We start from the raw sequence: 20,662 nt of genomic DNA, 5'->3' as shown, positions 1-20,662 counted from the left end.
CCAGATCCCCAGGCACATTATCAGTAATCTGTTTCACTTATTGTCCAAATAAAAATAACAATATTTTCTTGAAGGAGCAAGTTTGGGCCACTTTCAGAAATACAACTACGAGAAATCCAAAATAAAATATTGTGTACACACACACACTAATTTAAAAAAAGGATAGATTCACTAAAGAAAGCTCCAGAACGTCGGTTTTAAAGTAAGATATGCCACAAGGTTGCACCTTTAATATGTCACATACTGTGTGTGTGTGTGTGTGTATATATCTATATCACATTACATCTCCCGCCTGCACCTCCCCCCCTCCCCAGCACATTACATCCCTCCCCTGCATATCCCACCACCCTAGCACATTACATTTCTCCCCTGCACCTCCGCAGCACATTACATTTCTCCTCTGCATTCCCCACTTCCCAGCACATTCCATCATCTCTCCCTTGCAACCCTATATCCCCCCAGCACATTACATCTCTCCCTCCTCCCCAGCACATTACATCTCTCCCCTGCATATCTCCTCTCCCATCAGCATATTCCATCATCACTCCCATGTGTATATATCCCCCCCAGTACATTCAATTTCCCCCTTCATATTCTACTCCCCAGCACATTCCATCTCTCCCCTGCATATCTGCCCCCCCCAAGCACATTACATATCTACCCTGCATATCACATCCTCTCCACACACGCTTGGCTCCTCCCACCCGCCCTGTCGACAGCCCTGATTGGGCAAGCTATACTGACATCACCACTGGGGGCGGGACTGTTGGCAATGGGGCTCTGTGATTGGATGGAGGATTGTGCAGACGGCTGCAGCAACACAGGCACTGAGGGGAGAGGAGGCTGCCTCACTAGCTCCCGAAAGGGTTTGTCGAGCCAAGTATGTATGTATGTATATAATACATATATATTATACATACAGTGGGGAGAATACGTTTGTGAACCCCGATGATAATTACGGAAATTCTATAGTTTTTCCATGATAACCTTCTTGAATTAAAACCATTATTTTCTTGCTGTAAATATCCAATAGGGTTTATATGAACCAATGCCATGTCTTTTGAAACAAAATGATGTATGAATTAGACAAACAATGAGTAATTACGAGTGTGAAAAAGTAAGTGAATCCCTGGTTTTATCAGCTAAATTAAAGGAGATAATTAAAATCAGGTGTCTAAATAATTAGGTAGATCTTATGGGGTGAGTTTGAAATCTGAGGATCTCCGAAAAGCAGTTTTTTTTTTTTTTTTTAACATTTTTATTAGGAAACAGGCAAGTTTACAGGCAAATTTCACATCGCAGTATCCTAATACACTTTGATCTTCAAATTTTCCATACTGGAGGGGGGGGGGGGTGTACCACCAAGAGTGGCGCGACCTCTGGGTCACCGGGTGACCAGGGGAGCGAGAGGTCTGAAAAAGAGAGGGGGGGGATAAGAGGGGAGGGAAGGGTGGGTATGGGGATGGGGGGGGGCGTCCTTCAGGGTGTGGCCTGGGTGGTCATAGTTTCTCCTATAGGGTTCTCTCGGGAGTCAGTGAGTCTCCCAGGGTTCCCAGATTTTGTAATGACTTGTAGTCTTGCGTTTGAGAAACGCCGTCAGACGTTCCATAAGCATTACGTCGTCTATTCTTCTCTTAACCGCCTGGATAGAGAGGGGAGAGATCTTTTTCCAGGAGAATGCCACAGAGCACATAGCTGCGGTAAGGATGGAGGAGATTAATTTTCCTACTGGGCGGTCAATTTCCTCAATTGGCCTGCCCAGGAGGAAGGTCAGTGGATCTGGGGCTAATGTGAGGCTAGTTACCTCTCGGATTAAAGTTTGATAGAAAGCCAACATTTTTGGATTTTTGGGCATGACCACCAAATGTGGGCCATGTCTCCTCTCTGTCCACAGCCTCTCCAACATAGATCTGAGGCCAGGGGGTAGATTTGCTTCAATCTAACTGGGGTAAGATACCAGTGGAACATGATTTTGTAGATATTCTCTTTTGTTGTGGTACAGATGGAAGTTCCTGAAGCAGCGTCCCATATATCCTCCCAGTCTTCTCTATCTATGTCTATACTCAGTTCCGCCGCCCACTTGGACATGTAGTCGTGAGTGGAGGGGCCTGCTGTTCTCTCCATCCCAGCGTATATATTAGAGATCAAAGCCGTTTGATGTGTACTAGTTCGGCAGAGTCTCTCAAAGTTGGTGAGGGGAGGATACTCAAATTTTGGGGACAGTTTTTGAAGAAAATGTCTAATTTGGAGATACTTAAATGGGCTCAATTCTGGGGCTTCGTATTTTGTTCGTAATTCTTGAAAGTTCAGCAACCTTCCATCGCTCAGTAGGTCGGCGACCACCCTAACCCCCTTCAGGCGGAAATAGTCGAACTGCTTTGGTTCACATCCTGGGGGGAAGTGGGGGTTGTTGTGGATCGGAGTAAGCAGCGAGCCTGGGGTAGTTAGTTTAAACTTTGATCTGCATTTCCGCCAGACTTCCCAGGTGTGTTTGGTGGGACCAAGGTCGAACCTACGGGGTGATTTATCCCCCTTGTCTATGCACCAAAGGAGGGCCTGCAGAGAAGGTGTTTTAACGTAGTGGGATTCAATATCTCGCCAGCAATAGAGACCCGGATCTGCGTTCCACACTACGGCCTGCCTCAACTGGGCCGCTAAATAGTACTTTGTAATTTCTGGGACACCCATCCCCCCTCTTCCTCTTGACGTCAGAAGGACCGATCCGAAAAGCAGTTATTGATGCTCATCATTTATAGGTAACTACTCCCAGCTCCAAAAATAGCGATACAGAGACTCTGAGAAATTATCTGAGAGACCCAAAAATGAAAAGTATATGACATATATGAAGTCCAAAAGATGGTTCTAAATCCGCAGCAAATCAGGTTATAAGTTCTTGGGCAAATAACATCGCCTATTGTGTACAATGAAGGACTGAACTGACAGGGAAAGATGGACCCAATAAGAGAGTAGCTAGAGAAACTAGAGCCAGCCTTGAACCGAACCCATAGTAACTCATTAGCATAAATATGTCGGTCCTAGCTTCTGCATCCCTTAATGTCCAAAGATATTGAGGTAAATACCTGTGTCCTTATGATAAAGCCTTGTAGGATCCCGCGTGCTGAAGCTATGGTGATACCGAAGCCTCAGACCGTCCGGGAAAAACTTCAGGCTGCTCGCATGGAGGTGCCCGTCTCCTCTCTGCGTTCTCCCATGAGGCGTAGCGAATTGCCGGAACCTGCGCTGCGGAAGCGCGTCACTCCAATCGTGGGGCAGTAGAATTGAAAAAATCGGTGGAACAGCAGGAACCCAGAGAAAGCACCGATCAACTCACCAGAGGTAGCAAAAAATAAAAAAGGTTTATTGAATTACATTGTTAAAAACGAAAAACAAACTAACATAAAAAACAAAATCTCCAATCTTGATGCGCATCAGTCTAGAAAGGGTTACAAAACAATTTCTTAGGATTTGGGGCTCCAAGAATCCACTGTCAGATAAATAGGGTACAAATGGATAAAGCTCAAGACCACAGTCCATCAACCCAGAAGCAGTTGTCCGACAAATCTCTCCAAGAACAAACTGGCAGATCATCCAGGAAGTCACAAAGAACCCCACAGTAGCATCCAAGGTTCTGCAGGCCACTCTCGCCTTGGCTAATGTGAGTGTCCACTATCAGAAAAAGAATGAACAAGAATGGTGTTCATGAAAGGCTAGCCAGGAGAAAACCACTGCTCTCTACAAAAAAATATTGCTGCCCGTTTGAAGTTGGCCAAAAATCACATGGATGATCCACAAGACTTCTGGAACAATGTTCTTTGGACAGACGAGTCAAAGGTAGAACTTTTTGACCTCAAAGAGAAATGTTATGTTAGGCGAAAACCAAACACTGCGTTTGAACCGAAGCACCTCATCCCAAACGTCAAGCATGGTGGTGGGAGTATGATGGTTTGGGGCTGCTTTTTTCTGCCTCATGATCTTGACGGCTTGCCATCATTGACACCACCATGAATTCTGATATATTCTAGAGGAGAATGTTGGGCCATTTACTTCAGCTCATGGACGGAAGTGGGTCATGTAGCAAGACCATGATCCTAAACAAATAAGCAGATCTACAAAAGAATGGCTGCAGAAAAAGAAATTTCACGTTTTAGAATGCAGTAAGTCAAAGTCCGGACCTAAACCACATCGAAATGTTGTGGCAGGGCCTGAAGCGAGCTGTCCATGCAAGGAAGTCCTCATGTCACTGAGTTGAAGCAGTTCTGTAAGGCGGATTGGGCCAAAATTCCTCAAAATCAATGTGAAAGACTGACCAGCAGTTACAGGTGTAACGGGTATTCCCCCTACCCCAAGCACAGATATAGTGTGTGTGAGGGGGAACCTATGTGTTACCAGGTGTGGTGCGTATACCTGTAGGTTCACAAGAGGCCTGAGCCTCCGCTTGTTGGAAACCTGGGGTGAGTCCTTCGGATCGATCTGGTTTGCAGCGCCTCCACCTGTGTAGAGTTCTAGGAGTGTAGAAGGTTGTCTACACAGGACCCACATATGTAATAAGTGCATACACTGAGATGTATATAACCAGTTTATATATATATATGCAGGATAATCATACACGTAACACACTTATCAATAACCACTACTGCGTACTTGTAACACTACTCCCCCTAGGGGGTAACTCCACACCATGTACCGTAGTCCCAAATGTCATTCACTCCACTAGGAGTGTACCTTGCACCCACCACCGTGTACCCCCACACCGTGTCCACAGTCTAACTCCTTTGTCCCGTGGTCAGCGCTGCCACTATGTGAGAATATATATATATATACAGTATATATATATATGTGTGTGTGTGTGATTTGTTGGTGCACTTATGAAGGTACCTGCCGAGTGCTCCTGCACTCAGGCCTGCAAGCAAATTCGAAAAGGATCCGCCGCTTGGTGATCCCGTCTGTGATCCGGCCCTTCCTTGCACGAGGGTCCGCCAGGGGCGATCCCACCCTGGAGATAGTCTTTGTCTCTTTGGGCCGTAGGCTTGAGCCCAAGCCTCTTCTCGGGGAGCGCTGTGTCCCTAACTAACACTGGTACTAAGGTGGCAAGGTCCCTAACCTAGGGCCTGTCCCTGTAGCACCACAAGCTGTGAGGGGCTCAGGACCTAACTGGGGCCTAGGGGGCTGCTGGCCTAATGCAGTGGGTCACAGACCCCTGCACTCACATCCTTCCCCTAGCTCTTCCTGGTCCTGACTAACTTGCTTCTCCAGCGCGCGAAATGTATCTATTCCCTGCAAGCATGGAGCTCCTGTAGCCCTATTGGCTCCCTGGCGTCATGTGGGGTCCCCTAAAGCTCATGGGACTCGTAGCACTCCCTGCATGGCCCCCACCCTTCAGAAGTGCCGGCGGATCTATCGAGTGACCCCCGGCAGCAGAGGTAACGAGGGGGGGGGGGTCGCGCAGCAGAGGGGACCTGGTTACACAGGAAATGCTTAGTTGGAGTAATTGCTGCTCAAGGGAGTGCAACCAGGGAGTGAATCTAAAGGCTCACATACTTTTTCATACATGGATATTGGATGTTGAATCATTTGTGGATAAATAAATATTTAAAAAGTATTATGCTTTTGTGTCATTTGTTTGATGAGGTTAACTTTATCGATTTCTTAGGACTTAGATTGAGATCTAATAACCTTTTAGGTTTGACATATGTGAAAATCCTGAGGGATTGACAAACTTTTTCTCACTACTGTACACACATGCATACTGTCCCAGGCTAAGCTCATTCTAAAACATGCCGGGAGCTGGCCGGGAGCGTAGCGGGCTAGCCGCGGGTCTGCTCTCCGTTTAAAAACGGAGTTTCCCGTGCGGCGGCCGCTTCAATAGATAAGCGCTAATGGCGTTTACTATTGAAAGCGCCCGAGGCGCGGGAAAACTGTCCGGTTTCGGCCGAAGACAGCCCGTGCGCCGCCCGCGCTATTTTTAAACTGCGGGGCAAATGCGGCTGCCCCCGCATGAGTCAGCCCGGCCGCCACTGGTCACAATTGGCACAGTACCAAATGAAAAAAAATTCTCATATGACTCAAAAATTAGAAAAGAAACCTGCTAAATCAAACTTGATTTTATTTAATTGAATTACTTTACAAAATCTTTTTATTATAATTCATCTACAAATGTTGGTGTGTGTACCGTGTATATATACACACAGGAATGCAATGTTAAATACAATTGTGAGCTATTATGGAAAGTTGAATAATCAAGCATTAATAAGTAGCATAACAAAATAGTACACTGTAGAGTGTTGGATATCTGACGTAAGTTTAATAATAGTAGCTCTGACTTTAAGTAAATATACATTAAATATTAACTTTGCTGAAACTCAATAAAAATGTAAGTTACAAGACTTTTTTTTTACTTTGAAGCTCTTTTTCTTAGCCAAATCAGACTACATCTTCCAATTTCAATTTTTGCAAAAGCTCATTCTCAATTGAGAGTAGTGCAAGTGAAGGTCGTCGTTTCTATCCCACAACAGTTCTTTATATGTTTCAGCTTTGAAAAAGAGTGTTCTCCTTCATAGTTTGTTCCAAAAATAGCAATATACTGTACAGTACATGCTAAAATAAATGTTATTTGGAAAACTTGTCACCCAATTTTCTGCTATTTGTGCTCTAATAATTTCTGCTGCAGATTACTTGTCTGCATACATATGTGAGATCAATAGAAATTAATTTGTGAATTCATGTTAGAGATCTGATGCATGTGTATCTATTAATGCCCTTCTTCTAGAGTCCACTTCATCACTGGAAATAGTTCAACAAGAAAACTAAACCTTTCATTTAGTGTGGCTTATGCTGCATGCTCCCCACTAACTCATTGCCTCCACGATCATTAGAGATGGCGGGTTACATAACAGGCAATACCGCGAACTGTATTATAGACAAAATAAGTATCAGTTATATATTTATATAGATCCATTATTTATATTATGGGACGTATACAATGGAAATATTATCTTTAGATATATCTTGGGGGGCCTACGATTATGGGAGTGCTCAGGGCCTACAAAGATTTTAATGTGTGTGTATCTATCTCCTTTTTAAACGTGGTATAGTAAATTCTATATTCAACATGCTATTGACATTTATTTTCTCTCTTTTGTATTTCTAACAGGAAGTTTTAGCAGGGCTTTTAGAAGTAAACTATCAAATTAGAGTTTCCCTTTTCGACATCACTTATCATCATTTCTTTGGGAGGACATGGAAAAGTTTGGCAAAACCGCTGAAAACGATCCCAGGTCATGCATCCAAAGCTTTCTTCAATGAGGTAAGATGTACTTAAAAATTTACTTAACACTCCACTTTAACCAATATTCCAGGAAGCCCTGGGAGAGGCAAACTTTATGAAAACAAGCGAAAGGGCACATATCAAAAGAATTCACAAACAAGTTAAAGACACACTCAAACCAGAGTCATACTGACCAAAATCTTTAATCAGGACATTAAATTATTCACAAAAATAATTGCAGATAGGTTGGCAGAAATACTCCCAAGACATTAATACATCCAGACCAATCCGTATTCATCAAGGGAAGATCAACTGTGAAAAATATTAGGAAGGTGATAATGGTAATAAAGTGGATACAGACCCATAAACGAAAAAAAAAACATCTATAGTCACCATCGATGCCGAAAAGGCATTTGATAACATATATTAGGGATATATATTCTTCATATTGCAAAAGTTTAAATTCCACTGAAATTTTAATCAAATGTTTAAAGCCATGTATGCCAACCCTGTTAAAAGGTAATAGCAGCAGGATCCCTGTCGGAAACATTTTCACTGTTTAGGGATACAAGACAAAAATGCCCATTATCCCCTCTGCCATTTAATCTGGCAATAGAACCCCTAGCTCAATAGTTAAGACAGATGAGGTCATAATGTATTTATTTATAAAAATGTTTTACCAGGAAGTAATACATTGAGAGTTACCTCTCGTTTTCATGTATATCCTGGGCATAGAGTAAAGGTGACAAATAATACATGGTTACTATACATGGTTACATAAGTGAACAGAGTATACATTATATACAAGACATTGCATGCACAGTTAAAGAAAATATATTTTATAGGCGTACAGTATGTAACAGTTACAGACCAGATAAAAATGTGAGACGGCCTTAGTATTGAAAGAACTTAGACTGGTGGTGGCTGTGATAGTCTCGGGTAGATTGTTCCAGTTTTGGGGTGCACGGTAAAAGGAGGAGCGGACAGATACTTTGCTGAACCGTGGGACCATGAACAATCTTTTGGAGTCAGATCTCTGATAAGTGCTGCATGTGGTAGGGGTGAGGAGCTTGTTCAGGTAGACGGGTAACTTGCCCAGAAAGTATTTGAAGGCAAAACAGGAGTGATGAACTTTGCGCCTAGTCTCAAGTAATGACCAATCTAGTTCTTTGAGCATTTCGCAGTGATGTGTGTTGTAGTTGCATTGGAGAACAAACCGGCATATTGAATTTTAGAGGTTATCAAGTTTGCTAAGGTGGGTTTGGGGTGTCGAGCCGTATACTATGTCCCCATGGTCGATAATTGGCATTAGCATCTGCTGTGCGATACGAGCAGACTTAGACTAGGCTTATAGTGCCAGCGAGGCGACGCTGACATCAGGCTGCAGTCGCTGGAAAAATGAAATTGAGATGACTTCCAGCGATGGCGACCAAGCTGTTGCTCCGTCGCGTTGCGCTTACTATATACAGCGGCAATGCATTTGTTTTGACACAACGACGTGTCCCAAATATCATTGTTACAGTCTTGTCACTGTTTAAAAAACGTTTGTTTTGGGAAATCCAATTTTCAGGTTTCAAAAAGTCAGATTAAAGTATGTGTTCAAGGTTGGAGAGGCTAAGGCTGTGTGCATATAATATTGTGTCATCTGCATAAATGTGTATTGAAGCTTCCTTGCAAGCTGTAGGAAGATCATTGATGAACACTGAGAAGAGTAGGGGCCCTAGAACAGAGCCTTGCGGGACACCACAGGTGATATCCAAGGGGTTGGAGTTAGAGCCTGAGATGGACACATGTTGGGATCTACCTGATAGGTAGTAATGAAACCAGTTTAAAGCATGCTTCCCCATTCCCGAGCATTCCCGAGCACTGGAGTTTGTTTAGCAAGATAACATGATTAACTGTATCAAAAGCCTTTGCAAAATCTAGGAATATTGCACCAGTGAGTTGACCCCGTTCCATTCCACACTGGATTTCATTGCAAACCTTTTAGCAGGGTAGTTACGGTGGAGTGTTTGGGGCAAAAGTCAGATTGGAATTGGATAGGAAAATTTGTCTTGGTATAGTAATCGCTTAATTGGGAGTGAACACATTTTTCCATGACTTTGGATAGTATTGGGAGAAGAGAGATTGGCCTGTAGTTTGAGACAGTGTTTTTGTCCCCACTTTTGAAGATTGGGACAACTCTGGCAGTTTTCTAGGTCTTGGGGAAATGGCCTGCAGACAGGATAGAGTTGACTATGGAAGCAATTGGTTTAGTAATGGCTGGGGCACCAAGTCTTAGGAACTTAGATTGCAGTAAGTCAGGTCCACATTGGCTGCTTAGTTGTAATTTGAGGAGCGCTTCTGTAATCTCCTCTTCGGATACTGGGTCGAATTGAAAATTGGGAGCAGTGTTGGGAGAGGGTGGGGCTATAGGGGTACTCTCAGAATGAGGTTTATGTTTGTGGTTTGGGTTGCGTTTCGCTAATAATTTAGTAGCACACCCCACAAAGTAATCATTGAATGCATTTGCAATGTCAGTGGGATTTGTCAGAGTATTATCCTGCGTAGTGATATTTCTTGGTTGTTGATGGTTAGAAGGCTGGAATATATTGTTGATAACCTTCCATAAGTTAGCTGGGTTTGATGTATTCTTGTGAAGATTGTCAGAGTAATATTGTGCTTTTGCATTTCTTGTTTACCTTGTGCACATATTCCGCAGGCATCTGTAGTGATTGAGATCCTTGGTAGTGCCAGTTACTTTGTAGCTTTTCCACAAGGCATCCCTGAAATGGTAGAATGCTATAAGGTCAGTTGTAACCCACGGAAGGTGGGCCCCCCCGTACTCTTATTCTGCGTAGTGGAGCATGGGTATCACAGAGTTTTAAGAACTCTGGTTGGAAATAGTCGAGCGCAGAATCAGGGTCGGGAATTAAATCGATTCTGTACCAAGGGCAGTTGGTAAGGTCATCCAGAAACTGTTGTTGGGTAAAGTTTCAAAATGTTCTAGTGCAGCGGTGTGCAAACTGGGGGTCGCGCCCCCTTGGGGGGTGCAAGATTTATGGGGGCGCTGGCAACGTGTAACGAAACCTGGGGGTGGGCAGATGCTGTGCACGGGTGGCCAAGAAGCTCAAGCTCCTTGCTGCTGCTTCTCTGTGCTGTGGCTTGCTGCGGGGCGGGGCTTCTCTCTGCACACAGACAACCCCTCCTCCTCCTGTCTGTCTGCAGTAGCACACAGGTGACCGGAGCATGCTTGTTATCCCCCCCCCCGCAGGTGAAAGTGTGTGACTGTTATGATTGTATGTTGTTGTGTGTGTTGTGTCTATGTGTGTTGTGATTGTGTGTGTTGGTTATGATTGAGTGTGGTGTGTGTGCTGTGTCTGTATTGTGATTGTGTGTGGACATTGTGATTGAATGCAGCGGTGCACATACTGGGAGGCACAAGATTATCTAGGGGGGCTCATGTGGCGTGTGCACGGGCCGGCAGATGCTGTGCGCGGGAGGGCGAAAAAGCTGTGTGCGGGCGGCAAAGAAGATGTGCGCGGGTGGGCAGCCGAAGAAGATGTGGGCGAAACAGGATAGTGCAGGTGGCGGCCTCATGATAGTGTGTGTGCGCATGCGCGGGGGCTTTGGCGGTACAGGGAGGAGCACACCCCAGCGCTGTGATGTCAAACGCCCTCCTTCTGGTGTCTGCCCTGCAATAGCGCTGTGGTCCTGCCCTCCTCTGCTGGCAACCTGCTTCGCTGCGATCCTCTGCAAGTGAAAGGGTAGGCTGCCACTATATCAATCGTACTATGAATGTACAGAAATAATAATTTAAAAAAAAGTGAAAAAACAACATTGAAAATGGAAATAAATAAATAATACATAATACTGTAGGTAGGAGTGTGGATAACACTGGGGACAGCAAGTCAAAGAGCAGGGAGAATAAAAAGGCAAATGGGAGAAGGAAAAAAGGGAAGGAAATAAAAAAAGAGGGGAGAGAGGGAAAGGAGGCAGCAAAGAGGTGGATGAATGTCCCCCCAAAAGGATTGCCTTTGTGCACGTACGCTCTCCCAAGCTTGGTGCTTGGGGAGACAAACAAAATTGACTTTGAAGCGCGCTCAGCAGCAGTCAATGCACACACAAACACACACAGCCACACACAAAAAATAGCCCTGTTCCATACCCCCCCACTGGTGCTTGCAAATTTATGCAGGACACCCTGTGCTCATGCTTGGAGAGTTGGTGATGTAACCGCTCTCAGCGGCAGCGTAGACGCAGCCTAATTATGCAAGCGCGAGCTGTTGAAATATGTAAGTATTTAGACATATTTGTATTTACATTGTATACCGTTTAATAAAGGTTTTTTTTTTCCAATGTAATTTTGATTACTTCAGGCAGGGGGGGCCCGAGAAATTTCATGGATGAAAAGGGGTGCTCGGCCTAAAAAGTTTGCTCACACCTGTTCTAGTGAGGAGAACTTTGGGGCTTCATTGTGGTGGTTTCATTTTCCTTACACAGTACACTATTGCATGGTCACTGAAAATGTCAGGAAGGTTGCCAGATGATTGGATTCTGCTGGGATTTGAGGAGAGATCCAGTCCAGCAAGGAATGGTTGTGAGATTTCAGATTTGTCCGTGTGGGTTGGGAAATGAGTTGCGTTAGGTTAAGTGACTTGAGTTGTATCTGGATTTTGTGGTTTTTAGGGTCGAGCCAATTGTAGTTGATAAGTCCTTGTAGGATTCTCATGGGAAAAACACCCACTACCCATAGTATTTGCCAACATTGACCACTGGGCAATAAAGTCCAGAATTAGGAAATAGATCCTACGTCCAACATAAATTATATTACTGGCAGCAAGATAGGCGATAATACTAACATGGATCTCTCTGGAACAACCTTCACTGGAGTTAATTCACTCCCCTCTATGTAAAATGTGAACCATGGACAAGATAGAGGCCAGCATTAAAAAAGAAACCAAAAGCAGAAAAATATATTCTCTATATCCAAATGGAAATGTTTTTTGGATATTTTACCAAGACAAAAACAGGAGGAGCTGACAATACTCTACAATAACTAAACCAACATGGAAACTGTAAGCAGTGAAAGCAAAACATTAGGCCTCCTAGTACGTGACCAGGTTAGAACCTAAACTAGAAGCCACAGATACTAACGAGTACAAGAATTAAATTACCCACCTGAAGGTTAGTTTAATATTAGATTATTATATCCTTGTAGGTCACCTAGAGTGTGTAAAGAGGTGGTCCCAGTACAGACCCATGTGGTACGCCTACAGAGAGATTGACAAAAGGATGAGGTGTTGTCGAATGAGACACAAAGTATGGTGGTTGAGGTAAGAGGAAATCCAGGATGGAGCTTCTTTACAGATACGAAGAGTATGGAGAATGTGAAGGAGGGTGGTCCACAGTATCAAATACTGCAGAGAGGTTGAGTAATATAAACGGTATAATTACCTTGGTCTTTAGCAGCATGGAGGTCATTAGTGATTTTGGTAGGGCTGTGTCAATTGAGTGATTAGTGCAGAAGCCAGATTATACAGGATCTAGCAGAGTAGGAAAATGGAACGGTTAGTTTTGCATACTTGGTGAATCTACTCATGTAATTCTACCTAAATGCCATTAAATCAGGGAAAATAGGAGACAGACACTGAGGTTTGGCGGTTGCCAGTATGCAAGGATGGGAGATTTGGGGAAGATGTCTTTCAATATGTCGTCCTCTGTCAGCATGGGTTGCAGATCTTTGATTATTTTTCGCATTCCCTCTAGGGCAGAGTTGTATGTGGCCACTAGTGGTCTCTGTGTGGTTCTTTTTCTTTTTGTATTAGAGCAGGCGTTCTCGTTGGGCTTTTAGTGCAGATGTGATTTGGCAATAGTCTTTGGCTTGTATCCCTTCTGTCTGAATGATTCAGTCAGGGTTGTGAGATGTTGGTTTCTGTCTTTAGTGTCAGAACATATGCAGTGATATCGTATAGCTGGCTGTAGATTATGTCTTGTTTTGAAGCTGGAGTTTGAGGTAACTACATCCGTCTGTGGTTTTTTTGTGTACAGATGTGTGTATGGAAGTTTGCCATTCTTCAATGTTACTGTTGTATCCAGAAAGTTCACTAGGTTAGCCTAAACTATTTTCAGCTTGATGGATGGAATTAATTGGAGTTGTGAAATTGTTTTAGATTTTCTTCCTTGTGTTCCGGCAACCGCCAAACTTCAAACAGACGTTAATCCACAGAAAACTTCATAACGAATTTAAGGACGCTGAGAATGCAACATCACACGCTGTAAAAATATATGCCAAGATCTTGCAGGCCGTCACAAACATAGAACATTCAATATTTGTCATGGGAGACTCCTGGAGCAGGTAGTACCGCGGTGGCTGGAACAGCAGGGAGCGTGTATTTTTGGGGTCACGGGCTGAGGTCGGTGGCAGGCAGCAAGCAGGGATCGTCGGGGGTCCCAAGCAGGGTTGGCAACGGAAAGGCAAGAGCAGGACAGGGGAGCAGGGACTTAGACTAGGGAGCAGGAACATGACTGGGACTTGCTAGCAGGAAACAGACAGGGGCAATCTAGTTCAATAGCAAGGGCCTTTATTACGGAACAGATACAGGAACAAGCTCAAGCATGTCAGGAAACACAACACAAAGCAAAGGCAAAGGAGGAACAGGAAACAGGAAACTATAAGGACAGAGGACTGGAGCAACAAAGAGACAGAGGAACCCCAGAGCAGACCGAAAACAGCAGCACACCCGGTGGACAGAGAAAGGAACTGTGGCTGGGAGCAGGATGTCTACGAAGACTCAGCAAATATGACCAAAGCTGTTACATTGGTGACACCAGACAAAAACTTAGTGTGAACCTACACAGACACACAATAACACCATGAAGCAGGAAAATTCTAAAGTCCAGCGTGACATCACTTCTTATAACCAGATCATTGCATAAATGACTTTGTGCAGAGTAAATGAGTACTTCAGTATTGGGTGATACCTTTTTTTAATTGGACTAACAATTGATACTATATGACAAGCTTTTGAGAAATCCACACTCTTCCTCAGGTCAGCAATACTGGTTTACAAAAGATTCCACCAGTTTGTAAAATTCCAGATATCGATCTAAGGCGGATATGTAGGATTCATGGCAAGAAGAGATGGTAAATAAACAGACAGGGCAATAAATGGATGAAACGGATAGTGAGAAATGTTACAGCATGAAGAATCATCCATCTATCAGTAGTTTGAAAGGGGTGGGGCGCAGTTTCAGATTTAACATTAACAGAACGTCAGGGAGAAACATTACACAAAATTCTGATGGTGTGTTAGAAACCCCATATCAGTACTAAGTCCTTCTTTTAGTGTCAAAGAGCATCATCATTTTGAGTTCAAATATTTTCTGTTCTTAAGTGCTTTTAAACATTCCATTTGAGGATTTGGATTATTTAAGTCCTTTATGGAATGCTCTGGCTGCGAGAAGTGATGTCCCACTGGAGGGCAGTATCTTCCTTCTTCATGGTGTATTATTGTAAATCTGTATAGGTGCTTCTGTTTTAATTTTTTTGCTGGTTTCACAAATGTTGCATCATTGTTCACATTTGTTGCATTGAATCATTTATACCACATTCCTGGATGTGCAGCAGTATGATCCTTTAACATTGAGTGTGGAGTCGTGTGACTTTGAACGGCACACCTGTGAGCACATGACTTGTTTGTGACAAGCGTTAATATACACCGCTATCCAGCTGACAACTTTTATCTCCCCACAGGACTCCTCCAATGCATAATATTTACCCTCAATCAGTCACAAAATATATATATATATATATATATATATATATATATATATATGTATGTATATATATATATAATATGTATGTATATATATCTTTAATAGCTACCATCACCAGGGAGAAAGAAAATTAGCTGACCAAAGCTGTTACATTGGTGACACCAGACAAAAACTTAGTGTGAACCTACACAGACACACAATAACACCATGAAGCAGGAAAATTCTAAAGTCCAGCGTGACATCACTTCTTATAACCAGATCATTGCATAAATGACTTTGTGCAGAGTAAATGAGTACTTCAGTATTGGGTGATACCTTTTTTTAATTGGACTAACAATTGATACTATATGACAAGCTTTTGAGAAATCCACACTCTTCCTCAGGTCAGCAATACTGGTTTACAAAAGATTCCACCAGTTTGTAAAATTCCAGATATCGATCTAAGGCGGATATGTAGGATTCATGGCAAGAAGAGATGGTAAATAAACAGACAGGGCAATAAATGGATGAAACGGATAGTGAGAAATGTTACAGCATGAAGAATCATCCATCTATCAGTAGTTTGAAAGGGGTGGGGCGCAGTTTCAGATTTAACATTAACAGAACGTCAGGGAGAAACATTACACAAAATTCTGATGGTGTGTTAGAAACCCCATATCAGTACTAAGTCCTTCTTTTAGTGTCAAAGAGCATCATCATTTTGAGTTCAAATATTTTCTGTTCTTAAGTGCTTTTAAACATTCCATTTGAGGATTTGGATTATTTAAGTCCTTTATGGAATGCTCTGGCTGCGAGAAGTGATGTCCCACTGGAGGGCAGTATCTTCCTTCTTCATGGTGTATTATTGTAAATCTGTATAGGTGCTTCTGTTTTAATTTTTTTGCTGGTTTCACAAATGTTGCATCATTGTTCACATTTGTTGCATTGAATCATTTATACCACATTCCTGGATGTGCAGCAGTATGATCCTTTAACATTGAGTGTGGAGTCGTGTGACTTTGAACGGCACACCTGTGAGCACATGACTTGTTTGTGACAAGCGTTAATATACACCGCTATCCAGCTGACAACTTTTATCTCCCCACAGGACTCCTCCAATGCATAATATTTACCCTCAATCAGTCACAAAATATATATATATATATATATATATATATATATATATATATATATGTATGTATATATATATATAATATGTATGTATATATATCTTTAATAGCTACCATCACCAGGGAGAAAGAAAATTAGAACACAAAAACCTGTTGTAGCAAAAAGTATCCAAAAATGTAAATCACTCTTCAAAGCGTGCAAGGTTCAGTCAGACGTACATCACCATATATTTGGGCTCTCTCAGGGTCTTGAGTGGATAATATAAGATTTCATATTCATTTCATATGTCTGGTTGGCATAAGACACTCCCTTGTTTAAAATCTACCATCTACCAAATATATAATCCCTTCTGCCATGAATCCTACACCTTGTGTCTCAGATTGTTATCTGGATTTGTGCATCTCTCTTAAACTCGTAAGGGCCTATTCTAGTAGCTCCGAAATGTGACTTAACGTGTCTGATGTGCACTTTAGAGTATTGATAAACTTTGCTATTCTGTAAGCCGTTACCGTATGTCAAAATTGCGTGTAAAGTGCTTTTTTAGATGTGTTGTCACTCTTGCTCTGTCAATCCGATCGGTTTGTCAAAGAAAGGTAAAACTTGCATTTTTTGCCAACAACTGCTATTCTCATAGCTTAGTAATGCAAATTGCTTCTAAGATACTCAGGTTCTTTATTTTAGCACCACCTAAAGAGTGTCGAGATTGGTATTGCAAATTACATCTATAGCCTCAAATATGGGTTTGTCTGAGAGCAAAAAACCCATAAGTCAGACTGGGGATGGAGTTAGCACCACCTCTGGTCATTCCACGTCTAAAGCAAGTACAACCTGGGTGTTTTGGCTGTTAAACCGTGCGGTTTGTCACTTTTTTTTTCTTTAGACGCGGTTTAAAGAAGCAGTCAATAGAGAACCATTTTTTTTTCCTCTCATATTTCATTCCGCTACGTCTGAACATGCCAGACCGCATGTTTGGCAATGACAACTTCGGAGCTACTAGAATAGGCTCCATAGAATCTTATGTAAACCAGTATTGCTGACCTGAGGAAGAGTGTGGAAAGCTCGAAAGCTTGTCTTATAATATCAATTGTTAGTCCAAATAAAAAAGGGTATTGCCTAAAACTGAAGTACTCATTTTAGGAGGAGGAGCGACACCAAGGGGAATATTGTTCAATTCCCAGTGTCAGCTCCTTGTGACTATATATATATATATATATATATATATATATATATATATATATATATATATATATATATATATATATATATATATAACGGGTATTCCCTGTGAATACAGACGCTACTGGTGCTCATTTACTGGTACCTGTGTGGTCATCAGGAGCCTAAGCCTCTGCATGGAGAGCCTGGGGTACATATATATATATCACAATATCTCGTGGTGCAACGCCTCCACCTGGGAGGGATCCCGACGGAGTGGGAGGAGTCCCTCTCAGGACCTAACACAATAACACTCACTGGTATAAACAGAATGGCCTTTACTGAACACAAGCACATAAGTATACTTATACTCTATATGAATCACACAATACTTGCTCTCGTTGAAAGTATTATCCTTCCCCACCACCGTGTACCCCTACACCGTGTCCAACTGTACTATACAGGGCCCTTGGCCACTCTACCACGTAAGTGTCCCCAAATGATACCCCCACCCTTTAGGCGTGCTTCTTGCGTTGCTGTACAGTGTTGGTGCACTTGTAGAATGATACCTGCCCGGGGCTCCGACCCCGGGTTCCGCAGACTACGACAGGGATTCCGTCCGGTCCGACGTCGTCATCCGCCACCGCGTGGGGTGAATTCCGGCGTGGATAATATCACCTTAAGTCTCTGTGTCTTTTGGTGGCATTCTGAGCCCAGAACCCACCTCGCAGGGCTGCACTGCTTAGCACTGTGTCCCTTACTACCAAACAGATAATGGGGCAGAGTCCCTACCTAGGGCCTGTCCCTATAGTACAACAAGCTATCAATGTGGCTCAGGACCTAACTGGGGCCCAGGGGGCTGCTGGCCTAATGCAGTGGGTCACAGCCCCCTGCACTCACCTCCTACCCCTAGCTCTTCCTGGTCCTGACTAACGTGGGATCCGCGCGTGAAATGTATCAAACCCTGAGAGCAGGGAGATACTACAGCCCTATTGGCTCCCTGGCGTCATGTGGTGCGCTCCTGGGCTCATGGGACATGTAGTCCCTTCCAAGAGCCTTCCGTGGTAGGCTAGTGCGGCGCGCGCGATCACTGCGCATGCGCAATGCCTCTGATTGCCGCCGCATCTCCTTCTGCACTGCGCATGAGCGAAGTACAACATGGCAGTGCCCTGCACTGTCGGGCCGCCTCGTGTTTTACAGATGATGTGGTATGCTTCGGATCATGAGCCGTTCCAAGCCTTCTCCATACTTTTTTCTTCCCATCATTCTGGTACAGGTTGATCTTGGTTTCATCTGTCCAAAGAATATTGTTCCAGAACTGGGCTGGCTTTTTTAGATATTGTTTAGCAAAGTCTAATCTGGCCTTTCTATTCTTGAGGCTTATGAATGGTTTGCACCCTGTGGTGAACCCTCTGTATTTGCTCTCATGAAGTCTTCTCTTTATGGTAGACTTGGATAATGATATGCCTACCTCTAGGAGAGTGTTCTTCACTTGGCTGGATGTTGTGAAGGGGTTTTTCTTTACCATGAAAGGATCCTACGATCATCCACCACTGTTGTCTTCCGTGGATGTCCAGTCCTTTTTGTGTTGCAGAGCTCACCAGTGCGTTCTTTTTTTCTCACAATGTACCAAACTGTTGATTTGGCCACTCCTAATGTTTCTGCTATCTCTCTGATGGATTTTCTTTTTTTTGCAGCCTACAGATGCCCTGTTTCACTTGCATTGAGAGCTCCTTTGACCGCATGTTGTGGATTCACAGCAACAGCTTCCAAATGCGAATGCCACACCTGGAATCAACTCCAGACCTTTTACCTGCTTAGTTGATGATGAAATAACGAAGGAATAGCCCACACCTGTACATAAAACAGCTTTTGAGTCAATTGTCCAATTACTTTTGGTCCCTTGAAAAAGAGGGAGCTACATATTAAAGAGATGTAATTCCTAAACCCTTCCTCCATTTTGGATGTGAATACCCTCAAATTAAAGCTGATAGACTGCACTTTAACCCCATATTCATTATTTAAGTGTAACTTGAATTAATTTTGGAACACAGCCAAAATAACAAAACTTTTATCAGTGTCCAATTATTTCTGGACCTAACTGTATATATATATATATATATATATATATATATATATATATATATATATATATATATATATATATATATATATATATATATATATATATGTATTTTGTTTTCACCCGCCAGTTCTGTTCACTAATGTTTCCCATGTGAATGAAGTATCAGATCGTGAGACCTCATGGCAAACAACTTAGACTTCCTAATATGTATTAAGACATTGCTAACTATTGATGAAAAGAAAGCAAATATTTTGTCTCCTCGCCTGATTTACTGATCTGCATTCGGAGACTTAACCTTGTGCTGAATTAAATTACTTGCCGAGTCTGAGCTACAGGCATTTTCAGAATATATTAGATATTTTGGACAAGGGGATAATTTGTTCCTCCATTTCTCCAGCAGGGACCACAATATTCTTTGTTCATAAATGAAGGTTGGCGACTAAGCACTAAGTTTATTACTAGTAATAAAACAAATTTTTATTTAATTACCTATAATAATAATAATAATAATTAAAAAAAAAAAAAAAACCTATGTACATTTAAATACAGTAGTAGTAGCAACAACCGTTATTAAAAATGTGTAGTACCAAAGTGATTGTACGGTGCTGACTTACCAGTAGGATATACAGTAGAAAGAAAAAGTATGTGAACTCCTTAGGATTTTCATATATTTCAAACTTAAAATGTTATTAGATCTTAATCTAAGTTCTAATAATTGATGAAGATAACCTGATCAAACAAATGATACAAATACATTTATTTATCCAGAAATGATTCAACATTCAATATCCATGTGTGAAAAATTATGTAAACCTTTAGATTCAGTACCTGGTGGCGCCACCTTGAGCAGCAATAACTTCAACTAAGCATTTCCTGTAACTGCTGGTCAGTCTCTCACATCGGTTTTGAGGAATTTTGGCCCATTCCTCCTTACAGAATTGCTTCAATTTAGTGACATGGGTGGGTCGCTTTAGGTCCTGCCACAACATTTAGATGGGGTTTAGGTCCGACTTTGACTAATTCATTCTAAAACACGGGATTTCTTTTGCAGCCATTGTTTTGTGGATCTGCTTGTATGTTTAGACCCATTGTCTTGCTGCATGACCCACTTTCGCTTCAGCTTCAGCTCACACATGGATGGCTTGACATTCTCCTCTATAATCCTCTGATAGAATGCAGAATTCATGGTTGTGTCAATGATGATAAGCCGTCCAGGTTCTGAGGCAGCAAAGCAGCCCCAAACCATCACTACCACCACCACCATGCTTGACGGTTGGAATGTAAATCTT

General features: G+C 42.6%; 1 protein-coding gene across 4 annotated transcripts in view; it reads left to right on the top strand.

Moving 5' to 3' along the window:
* NPHP4 (nephrocystin 4) overlaps positions 1 to 20,662 on the top strand; it is a 264,867-nt gene that overhangs the window by 44,842 nt on the left and 199,363 nt on the right. For all 4 annotated transcript variants that reach the window (XR_012802230.1, XM_075604944.1, XM_075604943.1 and 1 more), the window contains exon 4: positions 7,151 to 7,303. Coding sequence is in view for 3 of the 4 variants with exons in the window: in XM_075604944.1 (XP_075461059.1) it covers positions 7,151 to 7,303 (153 nt within the window). In the remaining variant the exon portion in view is untranslated. The remainder of the gene's footprint in view (positions 1 to 7,150; positions 7,304 to 20,662) is intronic.

This window comes from Ascaphus truei, chromosome 6 (assembly GCF_040206685.1).
Source record: "Ascaphus truei isolate aAscTru1 chromosome 6, aAscTru1.hap1, whole genome shotgun sequence".
NCBI lineage: Eukaryota > Metazoa > Chordata > Amphibia > Anura > Ascaphidae > Ascaphus > Ascaphus truei.
Note: the sequence above shows the minus strand (reverse complement) of the source record. Positions and strands in the feature narration are given on the sequence as shown.